We start from the raw sequence: 25,703 nt of genomic DNA, 5'->3' as shown, positions 1-25,703 counted from the left end.
ACCAGCTGTCCTTTTTTCCTAGCACCCATTACACAAGGCTCTGGAGTGAATTTTCCAATTGGAGAGCCACTAAGCCAGCCATACTATCACGACATGAACTCAGCGGTCAGCTTACAGAGGTCACTGTCCTCTCCACCAAGCAGGTAACAGGAATTGTCTGGAAATAAAAGGCATACTAACCTAAGCTAAATTACAGCCATATACATTTTACAGTATAATTGCCAGAAGGAGCCCACTGTATATGTATGTGTATATGTTCATATGTGTTAAAGGCTGGACATTTAAAGTAATGAATGCTGCTTACACACACACCTTGAGTAAAATCAAGTAAACACATGGCTTTACCTAAAAAAATCCACTAAGATGACATTAATCAGCCATACATACATATAAAAACACTGTACCAAATGTTACTGTTACAGAGGAGGCAGTGCATGATCATAGATTAGGTGTACTAAGTGGATTGCTAACCTGAGAACCCATTAGTGATCTTGTCAGTACAATCCCTGGCTGAATAGTTTTTCTAAATATTGAATTTAATAAAAACAACATCAGTATAATAGTATGAAAATGAATGGTGCATTAACACAAGGAGTAAAGGAATATCTGACCACCGACACCATTACACAGTGCTTTTCTGCCTTACTGTCCAATTTCAATGCTCTAGATCAGGATTAGTTCACTGGTGTTAAAATAAGAAAAGAAAAAAAATTGGCTCTGTCCAGGTTATTACAGGGGGGAAATAAGAGACTATTCCATATGATGAAAATACTCCACTTGTCATGTTCTCTAAAGGGCCCTACACACTTGAAGATCCAACTGAACGATATGAACGTTCTCGTTCTCATTCATTAATGAACGAGAACTCGTTCATATCGTTCAGTGTGTAGGCACCAACAATGAATGATGCACGGCCCCGCGCTCGTTCATCGTTGGTGCCGTGTCACTTATGCATGCAAACCAATATGGACAAACTCGCCGAGTGTGTAGGGGGCATAACAAATATATATAAGTCAGATATACATTCCAAGACTTTGGGGTATATTCAATTGAAGTCGAAAACTGCCGTCTGTCGAAAAGACGGCAGTTTTCGACTTTTTAAGGTCGAATCCTGATTCGACCTATTCAATATTTTCCTAAATTTTTCGACAACTCGATAAATTCGACTTGTCGAAAAGCACGTGGATAGGCGGAATAGCTGCCGATCCACGTGTTTATGTCGAAAACGGGGCCAAAACCGGCAGGTTTTGGCCCCCTTTTCAACCATCTCGGTCCGACATCAAAATTATGTCGGAATGAGATGCAGACCCAGAGGAGGCGAGGGGGGAGCCGCAGGGAGATGGTGGGACAGCCGGCGGGCATACAGGGAGATCAGCGCTGCAGCTGGATGTCACTCAGCCGCCCGACCTCACGGCAGCTTCCACCCGGCTCCAGCACGCTGCTGGAACCAGGTGGAAGCTGCCGTGAGGTCGGGCGGCTGAGTGATATTCTGCTGCAGCGCTACTGTAGCGCTGATCTTCCCTGTATGCCTGCCGGCTGTCCCCCCTTCTCCTCCTCTGCGTCCCATCTTAATTCGACTTGAAAAAGTCGAATTAAGCTGGGATTGAATAGGGGTTGTCGGATCCATTCCGACAAATACATGTTGGAATGGATCCAACTTTAATTGAATATACCCCTTTGAGTTGAGAGAAGACTGAATATGTGTTGATAAGATGAGACTGAAGCAAAATAAAAGCCTTAGTAAGCCACATCCTTCACCCGATCCATGAGTTGGGCAGGCATACAGTAGTTTATACCATTTTCTCTATCGTCCTAGTGGATGCTGGGGTTCCTGAAAGGACCATGGGGAATAGCGGCTCCGCAGGAGACAGGGCACAAAAAGTAAAGCTTTTCCAGATCAGGTGGTGTGCACTGGCTCCTCCCCCTATGACCCTCCTCCAGACTCCAGTTAGATTTTTGTGCCCGGCCGAGAAGGGTGCAATCTAGGTGGCTCTCCTAAAGAGCTGCTTAGAAAAAGTTTAGCTTAGGTTTTTTATTTTACAGTGAGTCCTGCTGGCAACAGGATCACTGCAACGAGGGACTGAGGGGAGAAGAAGTGAACTCACCTGCGTGCAGGATGGATTGGCTTCTTGGCTACTGGACATCAGCTCCAGAGGGACGATCACAGGTACAGCCTGGATGGTCACCGGAGCCGCGCCGCCGGCCCCCTTGCAGATGCTGAAGTCAGAAGAGGTCCAGAATCGGCGGCTGAAGACTCCTGCAGTCTTCTAAAGGTAGCGCACAGCACTGCAGCTGTGCGCCATTTTCCTCTCAGCACACTTCACACGCAGTCACTGAGGGTGCAGGGCGCTGGGGGGGGGCGCCCTGGGAGGCAAATGTAACCTATATAAAGGCTAAAAATACCTCACATATAGCCCCCAGAGGCTATATGGAGATATTTAACCCCTGCCTGGATTCACTAAATAGCGGGAGACGAGCCCGCCGGAAAAGGGGCGGGGCCTATCTCCTCAGCACACGGCGCCATTTCCTCTCACAGCTCCGCTGGTCAGGACGGCTCCCAGGTCTCTCCCCTGCACTGCACTACAGAAACAGGGTAAAACAGAGAGGGGGGGCAAATTTATGGCGATATTTTGATATATATAAAGCAGCTATAAGGGAGCACTTATTATAAGGCTATCCCTGTTATATATAGCGCTTTTGGTGTGTGCTGGCAAACTCTCCCTCTGTCTCCCCAAAGGGCTAGTGGGTCCTGTCTTCGTTAGGAGCATTCCCTGTGTGTCTGCTGTGTGTCGGTACGTGTGTGTCGACATGTATGAGGACGATATTGGTGTGGAGGCGGAGCAATTGCCAAATATGAGGATGTCACCCCCTAGGGAGTCGACACCAGAATGGATGCCTTTATTTATGGAACTACGGGATAGTGTCAACACGCTAAAGCAGTCGTTTGACGACATGAGACGGCCGGACAATCAATTAGTGCCTGTCCAGGCGACTCAAACACCGTCAGGGGCTGTGAAACGCCCTTTGCCTCAGTCGGTCGACACAGACCCAGACACAGGCACTGACTCCAGTGGTGACGGTGACGAATCAACCGTATTTTCCAGTAGGGCCACACGTTATATGATTTTGGCAATGAAGGAGGCGTTACATTTAGCTGATACTACAGGTACCACTAAACAGGGTATTATGTGGGGTGTGAAAAAACTACCTATAGTTTTTCCTGAATCAGAAGAATTAAATGACGTGTGTAATGAAGCGTGGGTTGCCCCTGATAAAAAGCTGATAATTTCAAAGAAATTATTGGCATTATACCCTTTCCCGCCAGAGGTTAGGGAGCGCTGGGAAACACCTCCTAGGGTGGACAAGGCGCTAACACGCTTATCTAAACAAGTGGCGTTACCCTCTCCTGAGACGGCCGCACTTAAAGATCCATCAGATAGGAGGATGGAAAATATCCAAAAAAGTATATACACACATGCAGGTGTTATACTACGACCAGCTATAGCGACTGCCTGGATGTGCAGTGCTGGGGTAGTTTGGTCAGAGTCCCTGATTGAAAATATTGATACCCTGGACAGGGACAATATTTTACTGTCGTTAGAACAAATAAAGGATGCATTTCTTTATATGCGTGATGCACAGAGGGATATCTGCACACTGGCATCACGGGTAAGTGCTATGTCCATTTCGGCCAGAAGAGCTTTATGGACGCGACAGTGGACAGGCGATGCGGATTCAAAACGAAATATGGAAGTTTTGCCGTATAAAGGGGAGGAGTTATTTGGAGTCGGTCTATCAGATTTGGTGGCCACGGCTACAGCCGGGAAATCCACCTTTCTACCTCAAGTCACTCCCCAACAGAAAAAGGCACCGACTTTTCAACCGCAGCCCTTTCGTTCCTTTAAAAATAAGAGAGCAAAGGGCTATTCATATCTGCCACGAGGCAGAGGTCGAGGGAAGAGACAGCAACAGGCAGCTCCTTCCCAGGAACAGAAGCCTTCCCCGGCTTCTACAAAAGCCTCAGCATGACGCTGGGGCTTCTCAAGCGGACTCGGGGACGGTGGGTGGTCGTCTCAAAAAATTACAGCGCGCAGTGGGCTCACTCGCAGGTAGATCCCTGGATCCTGCAGATAATATCTCAGGGGTACAGGTTGGAATTAGAGACAGATCCACCTCGCCGTTTCCTGAAGTCTGCTTTACCAACGTCCCCCTCCGAAAGGGAGACGGTTTTGGAAGCCATTCACAAGCTGTACTCTCAGCAGGTGATAGTCAAGGTACCTCTTCTACAACAAGGGAAGGGGTATTATTCCACTCTTTTTGTGGTACCGAAGCCGGATGGCTCGGTAAGGCCTATTCTAAATCTGAAGTCCTTGAACCTGTACATAAAGAAGTTCAAGTTCAAGATGGAGTCACTCAGAGCAGTGATAGCGAACCTGGAAGAGGGGGACTTTATGGTATCCTTGGACATCAAGGATGCGTATCTCCACGTTCCAATTTACCCCTCACACCAGGGGTACCTCAGGTTCGTTGTACAAAACTGTCACTATCAGTTTCAGACGCTGCCGTTCGGATTGTCCACGGCACCTCGGGTCTTTACAAAGGTAATGGCCGAGATGATGATTCTTCTTCGAAGAAAAGGCATATTAATTATCCCATACTTGGACGATCTCCTAATAAGGGCAAGGTCCAGAGAACAGCTAGAGATGGGATTAGCACTGTCGCAAGAAGTGCTAAAACAGCACGGGTGGATTCTGAATATTCCAAAATCCCAGTTAATGCCGACAACTCGTCTGCTGTTCCTAGGGATGATTCTGGACACGGTTCAGAAAAAGGTTTTTCTCCCGGAGGAAAAAGCCAAGGAGTTATCCGAGCTTGTCAGGAACCTCCTAAAACCAGGAAAGGTGTCTGTACATCAATGCACAAGAGTCCTGGGAAAAATGGTGGCTTCTTACGAAGCAATTCCATTCGGCAGATTCCACGCAAGAATTTTCCAAAGGGATCTGTTGGACAAATGGTCAGGGTCGCATCTTCAGATGCACCTGCGGATAACCCTGTCTCCAAGGACAAGGGTGTCTCTTCTGTGGTGGTTGCAGAGTGCTCATCTATTGGAGGGCCGCAGATTCGGCATACAGGATTGGATCCTGGTGACCACGGACGCCAGCCTGAGAGGCTGGGGAGCAGTCACACAAGGAAGAAACTTCCAGGGAGTATGGACGAGCCTGGAAACGTCTCTTCACATAAACATTCTGGAACTAAGAGCAATATACAATGCTCTAAGCCAGGCAGAACCTCTGCTTCAGGGAAAACCGGTGTTGATCCAGTCGGACAACATCACGGCAGTCGCCCATGTGAACAGACAGGGCGGCACAAGAAGCAGGAGTGCAATGGCAGAAGCTGCAAGGATTCTTCGCTGGGCAGAGAATCATGTGATAGCACTGTCAGCAGTGTTCATCCCGGGAGTGGACAACTGGGAAGCAGACTTCCTCAGCAGACACGATCTTCACCTGGGAGAGTGGGGACTTCATCCAGAAGTCTTCCACTTGCTGGTAACCCGTTGGGAAAGACCAATGGTGGACATGATGGCGTCTCGCCTCAACAAAAAACTGGACAGGTATTGCGCCAGGTCAAGAGATCCGCAGGCAATAGCTGTGGACGCGCTGGTAACGCCTTGGGTGTACCAGTCGGTGTATGTGTTTCCTCCTCTGCCTCTCATACCAAAAGTATTGAGAATTATACGGCAAAGAGGCGTAAGGACGATACTAGTGGTTCCGGATTGGCCAAGAAGGACTTGGTACCCGGAACTTCAAGAGATGATCACGGAAGATCCGTGGCCTCTACCTCTAAGGAGGGACTTGCTTCAGCAGGGTCCCTGTCTGTTTCAAGACTTACCGCGGCTGCGTTTGACGGCATGGCGGTTGAACGCCGGATCCTAAAGGAAAAAGGCATGCCGGAAGAAGTCATTCCTACTTTGATTAAAGCAAGGAAGGAAGTAACCGTGCAACATTATCACCGAATTTGGCGAAAATATGTTGCGTGGTGCGAAGATCGGAGTGCTCCGACGGAGGAATTTCAACTGGGTCGATTCCTACATTTCCTGCACTCAGGATTGTCTATGGGTCTCAAATTGGGATCTATTAAGGTTCAAATTTCGGCCCTGTCGATTTTCTTTCAAAAAGAATTGGCTTCAGTCCCTGAAGTCCAGACCTTTGTTAAGGGAGTGCTACATATACAGCCTCCTGTGGTGCCTCCAGTGGCACCGTGGGATCTCAATGTGGTTTTGGACCTTCTAAAATCTCATTGGTTTGAACCACTAAAGAAGGTGGATTTGAAATATCTCACATGGAAAGTGACCATGCTTCTAGCCCTGGCTTCGGCCAGGAGAGTGTCAGAACTGGCAGCTTTATCTTACAAAAGCCCATATCTGATTTTCCATTCGGACAGGGCAGAACTGCGGACTCGTCCGCATTTTCTCCCTAAGGTGGTGTCAGCATTTCATCTGTACCAGCCTATTGTAGTGCCTGCGGCTACAAGTGACTTGGAGGACTCCAAGTTACTGGACGTTGTCAGAGCATTAAAAATATATATTGCAAGGACAGCTGGAGTCAGAAAATCTGACTCGTTGTTTATATTGTATGCACCCAACAAGATGGGTGCTCCTGCGTCTAAGCAGACGATTGCTCGTTGGATCTGTAGCACAATCCAACTTGCACATTCTGTGGCAGGCCTGCCACAGCCTAAATCTGTAAAGGCCCACTCCACAAGGAAGGTGGGCTCATCTTGGGCGGCTGCCCGAGGGGTCTCGGCATTACAACTTTGCCGAGCAGCTACGTGGTCAGGGGAGAACACGTTTGTAAAATTTTACAAATTTGATACTCTGGCTAAGGAGGACCTGGAGTTCTCTCATTCGGTGCTGCAGAGTCATCCGCACTCTCCCGCCCGTTTGGGAGCTTTGGTATAATCCCCATGGTCCTTTCAGGAACCCCAGCATCCACTAGGACGATAGAGAAAATAAGATTTTACTTACCGATAAATCTATTTCTCGGAGTCCGTAGTGGATGCTGGGCACCCATCCCAAGTGCGGATTATCTGCAATAATTGTACATAGTTATTGTTAACTAATTCGGGTTATTGTTGAAGGAAGCCATCTTTCAGAGGCTCCGCTGTTATCATACTGTTAACTGGGTTTAGATCACAAGTTGTACGGTGTGATTGGTGTGGCTGGTATGAGTCTTACCCGGGATTCAAAATCCTCCCTTATTGTGTACGCTCGTCCGGGCACAGTACCTAACTGGAGTCTGGAGGAGGGTCATAGGGGGAGGAGCCAGTGCACACCACCTGATCTGGAAAAGCTTTACTTTTTGTGCCCTGTCTCCTGCGGAGCCGCTATTCCCCATGGTCCTTTCAGGAACCCCAGCATCCACTACGGACTCCGAGAAATAGATTTATCGGTAAGTAAAATCTTATTATTTACTTTTTAAAGGGGCCCAGCAGGCACTATTCTCACCCCCAAACTATGAGCAGGAAGCATAATTAGTGCTGTATAAAACACTATTCTAATCTGAGAATTGCACTATTGACTCTGCCATTGATAGTTGCTGTACTAATGAAGCACAGTCAGTAATGGGGATGAATCATGTGTAGTAAGTGGGCAAATGTAGTTTTGTGTAATTATCGTACTTCACAGTAATGTCATCATATATCAGAAACAGTATTTTGACTGTATCATGCCTTACTGGGAACTCACCGTTCGTATGGAGTTAATTATTATAACCCAGTACCCAACATTTTTTTTTTTTAATTCTTTATTTGTACGTGGTTAAACATAATAGGGAAACATTACATGAACACATGGGACAGGTGGCCATAAGATCCAACGTCCAGCAGAAACCACAGATTTTAAAATAAACAGCGAGATTTATCAAAAAAGAAAGATCAATAACAATCAAGTATGAGATTCTGGGGGGGGAGAAGGGACAGGGGGGAAACCACGGTATAATCTATTTACAGTACATATCCTGGAAATAGTAAGATCGGGAGAAAGAGGGAGAGGGAGGCCAAGGGAGAGACGAGAGAAGATAAGAAAGAGAGAAGGAAGGGGAGAGAGAGAGAGAAAAGAGAAGAAGAGGAGGGAGGCATGAAGGAGGAGCAGTAGGCAATTCCCATGGGTCTGCGGAAGGAACTAGGAGCAAGAGGGGGGGGGGGGGTCGGCAATCTACGAAGTGCGAAGAAAGGAGGCCGGGACTGCCACCGGGAGGGTCTGGAAAAGGTAAAGCCATTTGGGGACTATGGTCATTTTAACCACTATGATCCTGCCCAGCCACGAAATGAAAAGACTGTTCCAGGATGTCAGGTCAGCGAGTGTGTTGGTGAGGAGGGGTGGAAAGTTTTCCCGGAAGAGAGTCATAGCGGGAGGTCAAATAAATCCCCAAATATTTAATCTTTGTGGGCTGCCATTTAAAATTAAAGTTGGCGCGAAGGGACTCAACCTCTCGGTGAGGGACATGAAGCAGCATAGCCTCGGACTTGAAATAGTTGATCTTGTACCCTGATATAAGGCTGTAAGAATGCAGGACTGAAAGTTTGGGAATGAGATAAGGGGTTGGGTCAGAGAAAGTAGAATGTTGTCAGCGAAGAGGGAGATTTTAGGATCGATACGGCCTATTTGTATACTGTGTATATCTGGATGAGCTCTAATTTGAGAAGCGAGGGGCTCAATAATGAGGGCAAATATTAGCGGTGAGAGGGGGCATCCCTGACGTGTACCATTTGAAATGCTGACCGCAGCAGACGGGACGCCATTGATTAAGACTGTGGCAGAGGGGGCGGAGTATAGTGCCAGGACACCAGTGAGAAAGCCACCAGACAAGCCATAGGCCTCCAGTGCGGCCCACAGGAAACTCCAGGAGATCCGGTCAAATGCCTTTTCAGCATCTAAGGAGAGCATGATAGTGGGGGATCTCCTGGAGTTCGAGATATGTATAAGATCAATAGCACGTCTTGTGTTATCTCTCGCTTGACGGCCCGGGATAAACCCCACCTGGTCGTAATGGACAAGTGAAGGGAGGTACGGGTTAAGGCGGTTGGCTAGGATCTTAGCGAAGATTTTCAAGTCCAAGTTCAAGAGAGATATAGGGCGGTAGCTAGCGCAGTTAAGGGTATCCTTGCCTTCCTTAGGGATCACCACAATTCTAGCCTCCAACATCTCAGGGGAAAGGGGTCGCCATGGACAATCCTATTAAACAGGGACTGAAGGTTGGGGGAGAGAAGATCGGAAAAATTTTTGTGGTAAAGAGCTGTGAACCCATTCGGGCCCGGGGATTTACCAATTTTTTGCATGAGTATAGTCTGAGCAATTTCTTCCACCGAGATCTCACTGTTAAGATGGTCCATGGCGTCCTGAGGCAATCTAGGAAAGTTAGAAGCAGAAAGAAAGTGAGAGACTAAGTCGGAGTGGGGCAGAGGGGAAGAACCAGGTGAGGGGGGTGGAAGGTTGTACAGGTCAGCGTAATAGGATTGGAAGGCAGCCCTGATGGCGGTGGGGTCTTGAACAAGCTGATTGAGAGAGTTTCTGACAGAGATAATATTAGTTTTGGCTCCGCTAGGATCTTGTCCGCCTTGTCTCCTTTCTCTTAAAAAGACTGGCGAAGCCACTTAAGACGTTTGGCCACCCGTCTGGAGTGAAGGAGATCAAGTTCTGCCTTAACAGTACGGAGTTCAGACAAGACAGCCTGGTCGGAGGACGCCTTATGCTAGGTCTCAAGTGTGTGGAGTTTAATAGAGAGTTTGTTAAACTGGGTGAGGGATTGCTTTTTGGTTTTTGAGGCCAGGCTGATAACGTGCCCACGAAGAACTGCCTTGTGTGCCAGCCAGAGAGTGGACCTAGAAATGTCAGGGGTATCGTTCAGGGTAAAATAGTCGGAGATCGTGTCCCGAAGATGGGAACGTATCTCCGGGTTGTGAAGGAGGGAGTCGTTAAGACTCCATGTCATGGGGCGGGGGCGTGAGATCAGACCCGAGAGATCGCAGGAGATAGGGGCATGATCAGACCAGATCAATGGGTGTTTATGGGCATCGTGGAGATTTAAGGCGAGATCATGGCTGAGCAGGACCATATCAATGCGGGAGTAGGAATTATGAGGAGCAGAATAAAAGGTATAGTCACGAGCAGAGGGGTCTTTTATCCTCCAGGAGTCATAGAGAAGCTGGGATCGCATGAGACTGAGGAGGAATCTGGAGCGGAGGGAGTCCGACGGGGAAGCAGTGGGGGGAGAGGGAGAGCGGTCTATCTGTGGGTTTAAAACGGAGTTAAAGTCCCCAGCAAGTATGAGGTCGCCTTGCCGGAGTCGAGTATAGACGTTGGCTAGGGTACAGAGTTTGTTATTAAGTTTCCCCACCAAGACAAGAAACCGGCCATCCTTGTCGGCATGAGAATCTAGAAGCTCAAAGGTGAGGTGGCGGGCAAATAAAATCGCAACCCCCCGTTTCTTAGCCGAATGGTCACAGGCATGGAAAGAATCAGGGTATGGTTTACATTGCAGCGTAGGATGGGAGTTTCCTGGAGAAAGACCAGGTCGCCTTTATGGAGTTTAAGGGAGGCAAAGAGCTTACCTGTCTTTTGAGGGCTATTCAAGCTCTTCACATTAAAGGATAGTACCCGGAGACCCATGGGCAAGCAGCAAAGAGGTAGGCAGAATAGAAAGAGCGGAGAGCACTGAAAGTAGAGGAAGGAGGAAGAGAGACAGAGAAAAAGGATATAAAGCGAGAGACAACGTGGTCAGAAGGGAGGGAGGAAGGAAAGGAAACCAGGGGGGAAGGGAGGGTGGTTGGTCATCCGATAGCGCTGACAGGGGGAAGGGATACTAGGTGTCGGGAGGGCACCTAGGTCAGCAAGAGGGCTCAAAGCCCTAAGGGGGCGCGGCATGGGGTCCAGATAATGGATCACAAACCACATAGCGAGGGGTAGGAGGCAAACCTCCCCTGGGAGGACCTGAGGGAAAAAGCTGGAAAGAAAACAGGGACAAAGAACAGATGGAGCGCCAGCTCCAGAAAGGAAGGGAGGGGCATGGGGTAGAGAAAAAACAGAAATCAGTTTTCAGCATATTAACATGTCAACAGTGTAACATTTTAACAAGAGGTAACAACGAAACAGTCGAGAATCAACTAAGGGGCCGGGAAATCAGGGTACGGGAGATCTAAAGTGAAACAACTCCCCGGGTAGTGGAGTGCGACCAGGAAAGGTCTACATAATTATATAGAGAAGGCATTAAATTTGAGAGCTGAAAGTCCATCAGGGAACTGGAGGTGGAGCTAGGGAGGCTGCAGAAGTTGGGACCGTAAACCACTCAGATCGAGGGGGCTGAAGTGGGTCCCGCTGTGTCCGCGGCGGCAGGCGTTGAGTAGGAGTATCCTGTTCGGCGGTGTGGATACCCAGCTTGGAGAGCAGCGTTTGAGCCTCGGGTAGATTCCTGGCCGTGAGGAGCTTCCCTTGGTGCCAAACCAGGATACGGAAAGGGAAACTCCAGCGGTATTTAACATTATGACGGGAGAGCAGGGAAGTGACGGGTTTAAAGTCTCTACGTTTGGCCAGGGTGAGCGGGGATAAGTCCTGAAAAATCTGCAGGGGTGTATTCTGGAAAGTCACAGACCCCAGCCGTCGGGCCTCTCTCATAATGGCCTCTTTCGCAGTGAAGTAGTGCAGTCGGAGGATTACATCACTGGGCTGGGAGGAGTCTTGAGAGCGAGGTCGCAGGGCTCGATGCGCTCGATCTAGGAGAAGATGTTCTTCAGGGGTGTCAGGTGACAGGTGGGCAAAGAGGCGCTTAAGGTAAAGGTCAAGGTGGGCCGCCTCGACCTCCTCAGGAATACCCCAGATCTTCAGGTTGTTTCTCCTCGCCCTATTGTCTTGGTCCTCATGCTCCTCCCGCAAGTGGGCAACATCTTGGCGGAGTTGATGGAAGTCGATCTCGACCGTTTGCTGGAACGACACCACCTCTTCCACTCGTCGTTCAAGTTGATCGGTTCTGGAGCCAATGTCGGCAGTATCGGATTTCAGGGAATGGAGAGCCTGGACAGAGGTTTTAACATCCCGCATCTCCTTAAGGAGGGAGAGAAAGTCCCTGCGGGTAAGGGGTGTGAGGTCGTCGTCTTCGGCCTCCGAGTCGGAGGGACCATGGGGGGGTTCAGGAGCATCAGGCCTGCTCTTGGCCGGGGTGCTCTTTTTAGTGAGGAATGGTGTGAGGTCGGACCCCTGTGACTTTTAGCCACCCCTGGGCATCGTGAACATATGAGAAAGGGGGTGGACAGCAGGGTGGGAAGTAGAGATGGCGCTCCAGCAGTAAGGCTCAGGACCAGGTGGGGTAAGGCGGGGGCCCTAGAGAGGCGTCATGACGCGGCCAGCCGAGCAAGGCGGGCGGAGCAGGTCCGGGGAGTCCCGGCAGAGAGGGGGGCCCACGCGGCCCCGGAGAGGAGCCAGACAGTCAGAGGTCACAGAAGGCAGGGCTCTCTGGAGGGCCACCCCCGCTTACGAACCGCGGAGATGAGCCCCGGGTACGGACCAGCCAGTGACCGGGGCAGCACCAGGACCAGGCAGCAGGGTAAGGGGCGTCCGTGCTTGGTAGCAGTAATGGTTCCCCCCGGGGACCGGGAGGTGCAGGAGGCAGCAGGGAGGTGCAGGAGCGTGCAGGGCTAGAGAGGGAGCCGAGGCCCCCAGGCAGAGTATAATGTGGGCTCCGGAGGGCTGCAGCGGGGGGACCCCCAACGCGGAGTGCCGATCCGCAGGAGCGACAGAGAGGCGCAGGCCGTCAGGGGGAGGGGGAAGGCAGAGCCCTCCAAACAGCGGGAGCACAGGGGGATGGGGTCCGGCCAAGTAATCTAGGTAGGGCCGGTGCAATAGTAGAGGCCCACTGAGCCAGCCCCAGGACAAGAGCTCAGGAGGGACGGGCTGGTGCTTCCCCCGGCGCTCCAGCCAGGGCCCCCGGCGGCAGGCGTCCACAGGGAGGGAGTGTAAGGCTACAGTGGGGAGAGAAACGTCTCCGGGCAGAAGGGCAGCTCACCTCTGCTCTATGCGGCGTCACCCGGGCCGTGCGTCTCCCGCAGCTCCCCCCGGCTCACGAGGTCAAAGATGGCCGCCGCCACGACTCCGGACTCCCCGCGGCCGCGTTCGTCCGCTACTCCAGCCCCCCCGAGCACCACCAGCTACAGCTGTCCCGAAGAAGGGGGTCCGGGCACAGACGGCAGGGCGTGGGCCCCCGGCAGGCCCTCCACATGCAGGTACAGTAGGCGGCTGGCGGCGCCTGACCGAAATCGAGGCCCCGGCGTCTGGATGGTAGACAGGCCGCAATCCGCAGGAGCCAGGATACCGGCTCCCTGATTCCGTGGCGCTGGTCCACCTCGGAGAGGGGGATCACAGGAGAGCAGGGGCCAATGTTTAGGAGGGATATAGGGCACGAGGGGAGAGGCACGGAGGAATTATCTCCCCAGCTGCAGTGGAGCTCCCCGTTCGTGCTGCCAGTCCGTTCGGCCTCCAGGCCACAGTACCCAACATTTTTTAAATTTTTCTGAAAACGGTGTACCCATATCATACAACTGAAAATTAAACGTTATGTATATTAAATTGAACATACGTGCAAAGGATGTTTGTCAACAAGGACTATAAATCTAACGTGAAAATCCAACCTCTCTCTCATAATTTAAAGTTGGTATATTTGTTATTTGACACATTTATGTTCACATCACAGCATCCTTCCAATGCATCTAAAAGGGTCACATTGACTTTCCAGGTTAATATATGCACAGACCTCTCTCTAATGGATTATACCACGTCAAGTGAGCGATTATATCCTCAAGTGTGAAAAACACATACAGTACTTCGCACAGTTACATTTATTTTTCTTTTAACAGTAAAAGACCCAAGACCATTTCTATAGATGAGAATATGGAGCCAAGTCCAACTGGGGACTTTTACCCTTCTCCGAATTCACCAGCAGCTGGAAGTCGGACATGGCACGATCGAGATCAAGGTATGAGGATATGCGTTTAATCAAAGTATATATGCACAGCACCATCTTTGTGTTTAGTCATGATTTGCTGAGCAATAGATATTTTGGAACTTCTGCTTGGCTATCGGCCTGTAAATGATGACAATTCTACCCAGCTGTGCAACATCAAAGGAAAAGGATGAGTAATAGAATCAATGAAACATGTTAATAATGCAGTCCACACCTGCATATAAATTTTCAGCAAATTAAAGCAAACATTTTTATGGTGCATTTAACCAAGGTTTCTAACCATTCTTTATATCCTGATTACCTGCATGGTTTCTGGTAAACTGGTGCAGGGAAGTTCAAAATATTTGGGGTAATTCATGTCAAAGTAATGTACATGATGTGCCAATCTGCAACAGCACATTCTGTCGATCCACATAACAAGTTTTGCCTCACGCACCATAGAAGTATGCAGGTAAACATACCATGGTTGCAGTACCATAAATGGACGATATGTGCAGCTCAGCAACGCATCGCCAATAATTGAATTCCTGATCTAAGTTTTCAATTTCAAATGCTGTGAGTTCTTAAAAGCTAGCATGATTAACATGTATAATTAAACAATATGTTCGTCACCTTTGTTGATATTTCGAAATATATGCAGTAAATGTAACATGCAGTACCTGTTTGGTCTATTTTCTAAACAAACCCCAGCCAATCTATATATTAATAGCAGAAGGATGACTTTTATGAGAGATATATTTCTATGATGCTGTTGTCTGAGCAAGGCACATCATATACATAAGTAAAGATCTTGGTCTGTAGATTTACAGAAAAATATTGCCATTGTAATTGGTTGCTTCGTTTTGGAGTTATGTGGCAAAACGTCCGCCTGCCATTTACAGTGCAACACCATTGTGTTCTGGAAAATGTAACAGTTGGTGAGTTTTACTTATGCCCTTGCTGGATGACCTGGAACATGTGACCTACTGGGCGGTCTGTAAACTGTGACAGTTATTTGTAGCCACTCACTAAGCAGTAATTTTTTGAAATTCGACTTCTAAGTGGGTGAACATGTGTAAAATGTTCCGCCCTGCAAACCTTTGCCCGGTTGAAACCGGGCACTTCAGCTAGTCTTTATTAATTTGTTAGATACACTTTGTATTAAAGTATATTTAACATGTGCTTAAGCCACAGAAATACTGATGTGCCATCTGACATGGCATTCTCTGTTACTGGGGAGGGACAGCTATACTTTAATATCTGCAGGGAGTGTCTGCCCAGAAGACTGCAGGCTGCAGATTTGTTTTGACTTGAAGTACATTTTTGATGCACTCTACTAAACACTGTATCTAACACAGAAAAGGCAGGGCTTGTACTTAGAAAAGAGACCAAATGGAGCTATTACATTGATTTATTACAAATAAAAATCACAAAACATACCCTTTACAACAAGCACAAGGATACATCTAGATGGAGTGTGTCAAATAAACAACAAATGATGCATGTTTATGACAGTTGTAGTCTCTTCAGAAAGTCATAGCCAAAGTGGATCCCTCAAGTAAACAAAATGCAAAACAGATCAAGAGAATCCTATCGAGCCCCTGGACCAGTAGGCGACACTACAAAAGTGGTGCACCGCTTACTGCAAAACATAGCTGTAAAAAGTTTATTTATAAGTAGAACATTTTGTGCCTATTATTTTTTCCTTTATTACATAACAAATATTTTTTTCATGCTTGCACTGTCAGATGAGATGCCTCAGGATTACTGACACTTTACACGTGTCATGCCTTATAGTTCCTTAATTAATATTTGAGAAAAGATGTTGTTTTATAAAACCAATAAACATTTTTTTCATTTGTTAGACAGCCTGGAGAAAGAGAGGTGAGAAAAACAATTGTATTCCTCACAGCAAAGCTCTCTCTTTATAGCATTAATGACACCATTAAAGTATTCTCTTGATTTTAATAGGTTCCTTTTCCTAGCCGTTATTTAATTGTAATATCCATTTAGTATTATCATAACTGTTTCTGGGAGGTTAGGGCATGCATAACAAATGCTCTAAGTACTTCATTAGGGGCCATCTTTCAAACCTTGACAGTGGCATAAAGTCTTGCTTGCTCAACTTATACTTAAGTACTGCATACTTTGGTTTTGGATAATGCTTATTATAATTATTATCCAGTATTTATAACTGGTACCCATTTATAATGTGCTGAACAGTCACAAATTAGCTACCCGTGTAAAGCAAAAAAAACAAAACGGTGAAAGGTACCCTGTCCTCAGGAGTTTGTAATCTATTCTCCAGGTCATTGATAAGCTGGCAACCAGTCAGTGTATATACAGAGCACACATATAGTATAGATGTTTGGCTGTAATAATTGGAGATATTGTACACTGAAGTGAAAAAACAGTTATTGAAGATATTTAACCCTCTCAAGCAACAGGAATTTTGCATTATAGTTATGCTGTAGTGTTTACATTTGTATCCAAAATTCACAATTAGGTGAAAATATAATTAAAAAAATGAAATAAAGTAATTATATACCTGGAATGTTCAGTGCTTGCCAAATAAAGGGTTAAGAACTATGAAGAATATGACCTGCACAGTGATCCTTTTTAAGCAAAAGTAGATGACTTTATCATTTAATTTAGTTATCTTTTTCCCATATGCCAAAAGATTATGGCCACAATTTTTCAGCATAATATAGTCTACAGCAAGAATTTGCTCAATATTAAAATGGATTGCATCTAATGGATTTATTTTTCTATTACATCCTAGAGGATGCTGGGGACTCCGTAAGGACCATGGGGAATAGGCGGGCTCCGCAGGAGACATGGGCACTAAATAGAACTTTAGGTATAGGTGTGCACTAGCTCCTCCCTCTATGCCCCTCCTCCAGACCTCAGTTTAATACTGTGCCCAGAGGAGACTGGGTGCACTACAGGGAGCTCTCCTGAGCTTCCTGGAATAAAAGTATTTTGTTAGGTTTTTTATGTTCAGGGAGACCTGCTGGCAACACGCTCCCTGCATGATGGGACTGAGGAGAGAGAAGCAGACCTACTTAAATGTTAGGCTCTGCTTCATAGGCTACTGGACACCATTAGCTCCAGAGGGAGTCGGAACGCAGGTCTCCCCTCGCGGTTCGTCCCGGAGCCGCGCCGCCGTCCTCCTCGCAGAGCCGGAAGGTAGAAGCCGGGTGAGTATGAGAAGATAGAAGACTTCAGTGGCGGCAGAAGACTTCAGAGCTTCACTGAGGTAACGGGCAGCGTTACCGCTGCGCGCCATTGCTCCCACACAGAACACACACAGCGCACACTGTTGGGTGCAGGGTGCAGGGGGTCGCCCTGGGCAGCAATGTTAAAACTCTAGGTCTGGCTAAATACTGTATATACACTTGGTTGTGGTATATTTAAGAGATCCCTGCCAGTTTGTTTAAAATAGAGCGGGACCGAAGCCCGCCGCTGAGGGGGCGGAGCTTGTCCCTCAGCACTCACCAGCGCCATTTTCCTCCACAGCACACGCTGAGAAGCTGGCTCCCCGGACTCTCCCCTGCTGATCACCGGTGACAGAGGGTTTTAAAGAAGGGGGGGGGCACTTATTTTACGCAGTGTATATATATATATATATATATATATATATATATATAAGCAGCGGTCAGGCTCGGCACTCCTTAAAAGGGAGAGAATACTTGCTGTTGTGCCATCTGAGGATATAATCTAGATCCTGTATGTAGCCTTGGAAGCAGAGGCACTCGACAGACTAGTAAATGCTTGTCCCTGAAGACGGGGTATCGCCCCGAAACGGCGTAGGACCGGAATAAAGGCCTATGTTCATTTACTAGTCTGTTGAGTGCCTCTGCTTCCAAGGCTATATATATATATATATATATATATATATATATAAAAAGCTCTTTATCTGGTTTTTTTTTACCAGGGTTATTGGCGCTGGGTGTGTGCTGGCAGACTCTCTCTCTCTGTCTCTCCATAGGGCCTGGTGGGGGAACTGTCTCCAGATTACAGATTTACCTGAGTGCGTGGGGTGTCGGTACGTACGTGTCGGCATGTCTGAAGCGGAAGGCTCTTCTAGGGATGAGGTGGAGCGCATGAGTGTGGTGTTCCCGTCGGCAGCGCCGACACCTGACTGGTTGGATATGTGGAATGTTTTAAATGCAAATGTGAATTTATTGCACAAACGGTTGGACAAAGCAGAGTCCAGGGAATGTACAGGGGGTCATACCCTGCCTTTCCCTATGTCACAGGGGCCGTCTGGGTCTCAAAAACGTCCACTTTCTCCAGTAGTAGACACGGATACCGACACGGATTCTGACTCCAGTGTCGACTATGATGATGCGAGGTTGCAGCCAAAATTGGCTAAAATTATTCATTATATGATTATGGCTATAAGGGATGTGCTACATATCACAGTTGACCCCTCTGTACCTAACACGAGGATCCACATGTTTAAAGAAAAGAAGCCTGAGGTTACTTTTCCACCTTGATATGAACTAATTGAGTTATTTGAGAGTGCTTGGGAAACTCCAGACAAGAAACTGCAGATTCCCAAAAGGATTCTTATGGCGTATCCTTTCCCGATTAAGGACAGGATACGGTGGGAATCCTCCCCAAGGGTGGACAAAGCGTTGACACGCCTTTCCAAAAAGGTGGCGCTGCCGTCTCAGGATACCGCAACCCTCAGGGATCCTGCTGATCGCAAGCAGGAGACTACCTTGAAGTCAATTTACACACATACTGGTACATTACTCAGACCGGCAATAGCGTCGGCTTGGGTTTGTAGTGCTGTAATAGCGTGGACTGATACCTTATCTGCTGATATGGATACGATGGATAAGGAAACTATTTTATTGACCCTGGGTCATATTAAGGATGCGGTCCTTTATATGAGCGATGCTCAGAGGGATGTGGGCATACTGGGTTCCAGAGCGAACGCTATAACGATTTCTGCCAGGCGAGCCCTGTGGACCCGACAGTGGGCGGGTGATGCCGACTCGAAACGGCATATGGAGGTTTTGCCTTACAAAGGTGAGGAATTGTTTGGGGAAGGTCTCACGGACCTAGTTTCCACGGCTACTGCAGGTAAATCAAATTTTTTGCCTTATGTTTCCTCACAGCCGAAGAAAGCGCCACATTATCAGATGCAGTCCTTTCGGTCGCATAAATCCAAGAGAGCTCGGGGATCTTCCTTTCTTGCCAGAGGTAAGGGCAAGGGAAAAAAGCTGCCAGCTACAGCCAGTTCCCAGGAACAGAAGTCCTCCCCGGCTTCTACTAAATCCACCGCATGACGCTGGGGCTCCGTTGAGGGAGCCCGCCCCAGTGGGGGCACGTCTTCGACTTTTCAGCCATGTCTGGGTTCACTTTCAGGTGGATCCCTGGACAATAGACATTGTTTCTCAGGGGTACAGGCTGGAATTCGAAGAGGTGCCTCCTCGCCGGTTTTTCAATTCGGCACTGCCGGCTTCTTCCCCGGAGAGGGAGGTAGTTTTGGCGGCAATTCAAAAATTGTGCCTTCAACAAGTGGTTGTCAAAGTTCTCCTGCTTCAGCAAGGGATGGGCTATTATTCAACCCTGTTTGTGGTCCCGAAGCCGGACGGTTCGGTCAGACCCATTCTGAATTTAAAATCCTTAAACCTATACTTAAAGAGGTTCAAGTTCAAGATGGAATCGCTCAGAACGGTCATCGCCAGCCTGGAAGGGGGGGATTATATGGTGTCCCTAGACATAAAGGATGCATACCTTCATGTCCCCATATATCCACCTCATCAGGCGTTCCTGAGGTTTGTGGTGCAGGATTGTCATTACTAATTTCAGACGTTGCCGTTTGGGCTTTCCACGGCCCCGAGGATTTTTACCAAATTAATGGCAGAAATGATGGTGCTCCTGCGCAAGCAGGGTGTCACAATTATCCCATACTTGGACGATCTCCTGATAAAAGCGAGATCGAGAGAACAGTTGCTGGACAGTGTATCACTCTCCCTGAGGGTGTTGCAACAGCACGGCTGGATTCTCAATCTCCCGAAGTCACAGTTAGTCCCAACGACCCGATTGCCTTTCTTAGGCATGATTCTGGACACGGAACAAAAGAGGGTCTTTCTCCTGATGGAAAAGGCCCAGGAACTTCAGGGCTTGGTCAGGGACCTGTTGAAGCCAGAAAGGGTGTCGGTGCATCACTGCACTCGAGTTCTGGGAAAAATGGTGGCGTCTTATGAGGCCATTCCTTTCGGCAGGTTCCATGCGAGGGCTTTTCAATGGGACCTTCTGGACAAGTGGTCCGGATCACATCTACAGATTCATCAAATGATCAGCCTGTCCCCCAGGGCCAGGGTATCTCTCCTGTGGTGGCTGCAGATGCTCACCTTCTAGAGGGTCGCAGGTTCGGCATTCAGGACTGGGTTCTGGTAACCACGGACGCGCCCGTCCCAGTGCGGACTTCATTTTGCAAGACTTGTATATAGTTATTGCTTGCACAAGGGTTTTTTGTCGCAGTTCTGATCGGTCTTTGACTGATGATGTTTTGTTTAATACTGTTGACTGGTTTGTATAGTCCAAGTTATACGGTGTGGCTGGTATGATTCTTGCCCTTGGATTTCCAAAATCCTTTACTCGTACTGTCTGTCTCCTCTGGGCACAGTTTCTCTAACTGAGGTCTGGAGCAGGGGCATAGAGGGAGGAGCCAGTGCACACCCATACCTAAAGTTCTTTTTAGTGCCCATGTCTCCTGCGGAGCCCGTCTATTTCCCATGGTCCTTACGGAGTCCCCAGCATCCTCTACGGACTAGGAGAAAAAGATTTACCGGTAGGTTTAAAATCTTATTTTTATTGAAATCCCCCCCAAAAATAAATAAATAAAAATAAATAAATATATATATGTATATATATATATATATATATATATATATATAAAACTAAAAATAATCACAAATAAATTAACAGTCCTTACAGCTGAGGTTTGGATTGTATTTTTTCCCGAGAGTATTTATTTTTGCACACGCCTGGGCTCCGAAAAGATCTCATACCAGCATATGCTAAACAATGTCCACTTTACTTTTGGGTTTGGACTCAAATGGATTTCTGCTGCACACATGCAATTAGTTGTTACTGGAGAGTTAAGAATACTGCAAAGATGTAGCCAGTAGGCTGCAATAGAATAAAACCATGTAAAAATTGTATTAGCTAACAAAGCCAAGCTCCAATTGCTTGGCAGTTTGCTTCAGACTGCAGTCCTTTTAGTAAGTAATGGGGCTACTTTATCCCATGTTAGTTTGATTAATGTGGGTACTATCTCTGATATCCCCACATTTGGTAAATTTCCCAGATACTAAAATCATATGGAAACTATTATTTCCACATAATGTTTAGGAGAATTTACTATGTTAAATATGCCCCAAGTATGGTGTATTCCTATTCTGCGTTACTCTTCTGTACAATTTGGAAATGTGCTAATATACATAAATGTACATAAACTCATAGATATTGCCATCTTTACATAGGAAAGCCATATGCATTACCTTGACCGTTCTGCTACTTCGACATGGGTTATATCATTCAGCTGAGGTCCTAGGCATATAGGCCCTCATTCCGAGTTGTTCGCTCGTTATTTTTCTTCGCATCGCAGCGATTTTCCGCAAACTGCGCATGCGCAATGTTCGCACTGCGGCTGCGCCAAGTAAATTTGCTAAGAAGTTTGGTATTTTACTCACGGCATTACGAGGTTTTTTCTTCGTTCTGGTGATCGGAGTGTGATTGACAGGAAGTGGGTGTTTCTGGGCGGAAACTGGACGTTTTATGGAAGTGTGTGAAAAAACGCTGCCGTTTCTGGGAAAAACGCGGGAGTGGCTGGAGAAACGGGGGAGTGTCTGGGCGAACGCTGGGTGTGTTTGTGACGTCAAACCAGGAACGAAACTGACTGAACTGATCGCAGTGGCTGAGTAAGTGTCGAGCTACTCAGAAACTGCTTAGAAATTTCTATTTGGAATTTTGAGAATCTTTCGTTCGCAATTCTGCTAAGCTAAGATTCACTCCCAGTAGGCGGCGGCTTAGCGTGTGCAATGCTGCTAAAAGCAGCTTGCGAGCGAACAACTCGGAATGAGGGCCATAATGCGTAAAATACACACCCTTTCACCATATTTAAACACAGACAACACACAGTAATATAACTGCGACATGGGCTGCGGTCAGCATCTTGACGGTCGAGATGCCATCAGTCATGTGACTGACGCCGGAATCCCAACACAACCTGGAATCCCGTCATCGGAACACCGATCGCTGACATCCTGAAGGTGTGACGTTTAGTGTTAGGGACTGGGAGGGGTTAGGAATAGGCACTAGATGGGGGGGGGGGGAAGCCATAGCCGTCACTCTCCAAGTCTTAGCCCTAGCCGCCACCCCCGGGAAATTAGCCCTAGCAACCACCCCCACTATATTAGCCCTAGCCACCACCCCAGGGGGGTTATGGTTAGGGTAGGGGACAGGGGAGGGATAAAATAATTGCCCCGTCTGCTGTCGGCATTGTATTTGTCGGGATGCTGATGTCGGTCATATGACCGACGGCATCCCGACCACTGGCCTCCTGACCACCCGCGTCCTGTATCACACCTGCAACAATAACATAAGGCTCAGCATATTGCAAATGACACAAACCTGTACCTCACCAGTGTTTTTGTCCCAGTTACTTCCCAATCACAGTCATTTTGCTACACAGCATCTTTAAAGACTGGCCCGTTGAACAGATAAATTAACTGTTACTGATCTTTTTTCTTTCTTTAATTGCATTGATTTTTTTAATTGACCAAGATTTAAGGTTATCGCAGCTGAGGGTCTCTCTATAATAAATAATAGGCTTTATTTCTGTATTCAGTCTTCACTGAATTCTTAAGCTGATAAAATACACATATCCTTCTGCACGAGGCTGAACACTAATCAGATTTAGTTATGTGATACATTCAGGGGCTTATGATGCACACAAGTCAGCCATAATTACAGTACTTAATCTACACATAACTAAATGTGGATCTTCGACCATACGTCAAGTTGTATGCATCTGTACCACTCCTATCCCTGTGTGTGGTTTCAAAGTCGGTATCATTATCAGGGCACATTTGCACAATCTTCACACCTGGGCCCTCATTCCGAGTTGTTCGCTCGTTAATTTTCTTCGCATCGCAGCAATGTTCGTACTGCGGCTGCGCCAAGTAAATTTGCCAAGAAGTTTAGTATTTTACTCACAGCATTACGAGGTTTTTTCTTCGTTCTGGTGATCGTAGTGTGATTGACAGGAAGTGGGTGTTTCTGGGCGGAAACTGGCCGTTTTATGGGTGTGTGAAAAAAAAACGCTGCCGTTTCTGGGAAAAACGCGGGAGTGGCTGGAGAAACGGGGGAGTGTCTGGGCGAACGCTGGGTGTGTTTGTGACGTCAAACCAGGATTGACAAGCACTGAACTGATCGCACTGGAAGAGTAAGTCTCGAGCTACTCAGAAACTGCACTGAAAAATCTTTTCGCAATATTGCGATTCTTTCGTTCGCAATTCTGCTAAGCTAAGATTCACTCCCAGAGGGCGGCGGCTTAGTGTGTGTACTGCTGCGAAAAGCGGCTAGCGAGCGAACAACTCGGAATGAGGGCCCTGGTGCAGGAGATCTATCTGAAATTGGATGGATCTCTGCATTACACAACTCAGAATAGCTGGTGAGACCATCTACATGCCCTCCACACACCTTACCTAAACTGAGCCTACATGTCAGCGCCCCATTGCCACCCAGTTACAGCCTTTCAGCCGCAAGTGGAGGTGTCACTGCAGTAGTTAGGACAATGAAAGGATCATAGCCACTGAGCATACACTGTGCTAAAAATGGAAGGACTCATTCTCAAAATGGACTTGTGTGCAATTCTCTGTCTTTATTTCTGTAGTTTTATATTGATAGTGCATAGGTCTTCACACTACCTTTGAGGAGGCTGAGTCATTGACTGAAAGCTAAAATGCAGTTTATAAAAGCAAGCAGACTTTTTATTTTTTACCACACATCTTCACTGATATTGACTCACAGAGGGATATTCAATTGTTTGAAGAGTCAGTTGGGTGTCTAATAGACAGGAAAAAACAGACACCCAACCGACTTTTCAAACAATTGAATTCCCCCCATAGACTTAGAAGAAAGCTCTCTCATATGTCGCCATTAGATCTCTTTTTGGTAAAATCTGCAATTGGCTATGTCTCTTCTCCTCTGGAGGATTATTGGCACTGCCATGATAGGTCTGGCCAGCTGGGGCACCACCTTTTGGACATTCAAGCACTGTACCCAGCAGGACAATGTTGGTTATCTGATGGGACTTATTTCCCAGGTTCCAAGGCAAAATCACTCCCTGTCACAATAGCCTTCCCTGCTATAGTTAGTCCAGAAATGCAGTTACATGCTGAAATGCTCCGTGAAAATAGCTGTGTCATGTCTGCGAATGAGTCGCTGTCAATCACTCTGCAAATAAATACTCTCTGCAACTGCTGTTGCAAGACCACCGTGGCACATCCGCAGTCCATCTTCAAAAAAAAATCAGCATAGTGTACATCACTGAATCAGGTCTTATAACCACAAAACAGACAAGTTTAGTTTTATAGAGTTCACTGTGAGCCTTTGCAGAACGATCCAGGTGGGGCACCAGTCAAATAATTGAAGATGCATAGGTGGCATCAACATTAATAAAGTGAGAACTGACAGGAAGAGGAGAAAACTACACAGAGATCTTAGACAATCCACTCTTTTGAGCAATACTGTGGCCACTTCCCATATATATTGTTTTTAGTCCTCAGTTTTGTAATTAGCCTTCAAAACTTTTTTTTTCCCCTGAAGGAGTTAAATAGCCTCTATAGGCATTTCTCAGATTTCCTTTCTCTTAAATGTAAATGTACTGCATTTTCCCTAATTAGATAGAAATCTGCCAAATCTTTAAAGCCTAAAGGTACTTTAACTTCATTGCATTTACAGATCAATTGTAATTGACTTTTAAAGCTATTAGCATGATCATGCTACCTCCTTATGGATGATAAATACAAAACTAGTTACAGAAACAAACCCCAGGAAATATTTCATCAAATATTTGGAACAAAATGGCAGATGAGATAGATTAGTACTTTTTAGCTTAATACATTCCTTCAGTTGTCAGCTTCAGGAATGCGTTATTAATGAATAAAGTATCCTGTATACGCTGCAGGGTTAAATCATGTTTCTTTACTAACCTTGGTGTATTGTACTTTACTGCCTCACTCCCTCTTCCACCACACTCCTTCTTTCTCTCTCCCCTATCCTTGTCTCCTTCGTAGACAAATTGATTTGAATTTTGAACACTAATAAGCCGTCAAGGCAAAAGCTAATCCTCTGGGGCCTATTGAGTTTTACCTAGGCTAATATTTAATTAGTAGCTAGAGTATGCTAGGAGACTTGCCTAATATAGATATTCATTTGTCCCCCTTGCTTTTTAATATACTGGGTGTTGTAAATGAAACTGCTTAACCTCCGTGAAATAAAAGATTTCCCTTGCACCCAGTTATGTAATTAAATGCATTGCATTTTTTATTTTCTGAAATGAATATGGATGTCTTTTAGGATTTGACTCCATAATAATGTTCCTGTGTTTTATTGTACAATTCTGAAATACAGTACAAGTAAGGTCAGCCACCTACTGGTGTTTTGTTAGTGCTTTGTGACACTTGT

At 46.9% G+C, this 25,703-nt stretch overlaps 1 protein-coding gene across 9 annotated transcripts in view; it reads left to right on the top strand.

Annotated features, from left to right (window-relative positions):
- The window catches only part of NFIB (nuclear factor I B), a 266,130-nt gene that overhangs the window by 154,351 nt on the left and 86,076 nt on the right, over positions 1 to 25,703 (top strand). For all 9 annotated transcript variants that reach the window (XM_063914058.1, XM_063914060.1, XM_063914057.1 and 6 more), the window contains 2 exons: positions 23 to 143; positions 13,900 to 14,018. In XM_063914058.1, coding sequence (XP_063770128.1) covers positions 23 to 143; positions 13,900 to 14,018 — 240 coding nt within the window. The remainder of the gene's footprint in view (positions 1 to 22; positions 144 to 13,899; positions 14,019 to 25,703) is intronic.

The sequence above is a fragment of the Pseudophryne corroboree genome, chromosome 1, assembly GCF_028390025.1.
Source record: "Pseudophryne corroboree isolate aPseCor3 chromosome 1, aPseCor3.hap2, whole genome shotgun sequence".
In the NCBI taxonomy this organism is placed as follows: Eukaryota; Metazoa; Chordata; class Amphibia; order Anura; family Myobatrachidae; genus Pseudophryne; species Pseudophryne corroboree.
Note: the sequence above shows the minus strand (reverse complement) of the source record. Positions and strands in the feature narration are given on the sequence as shown.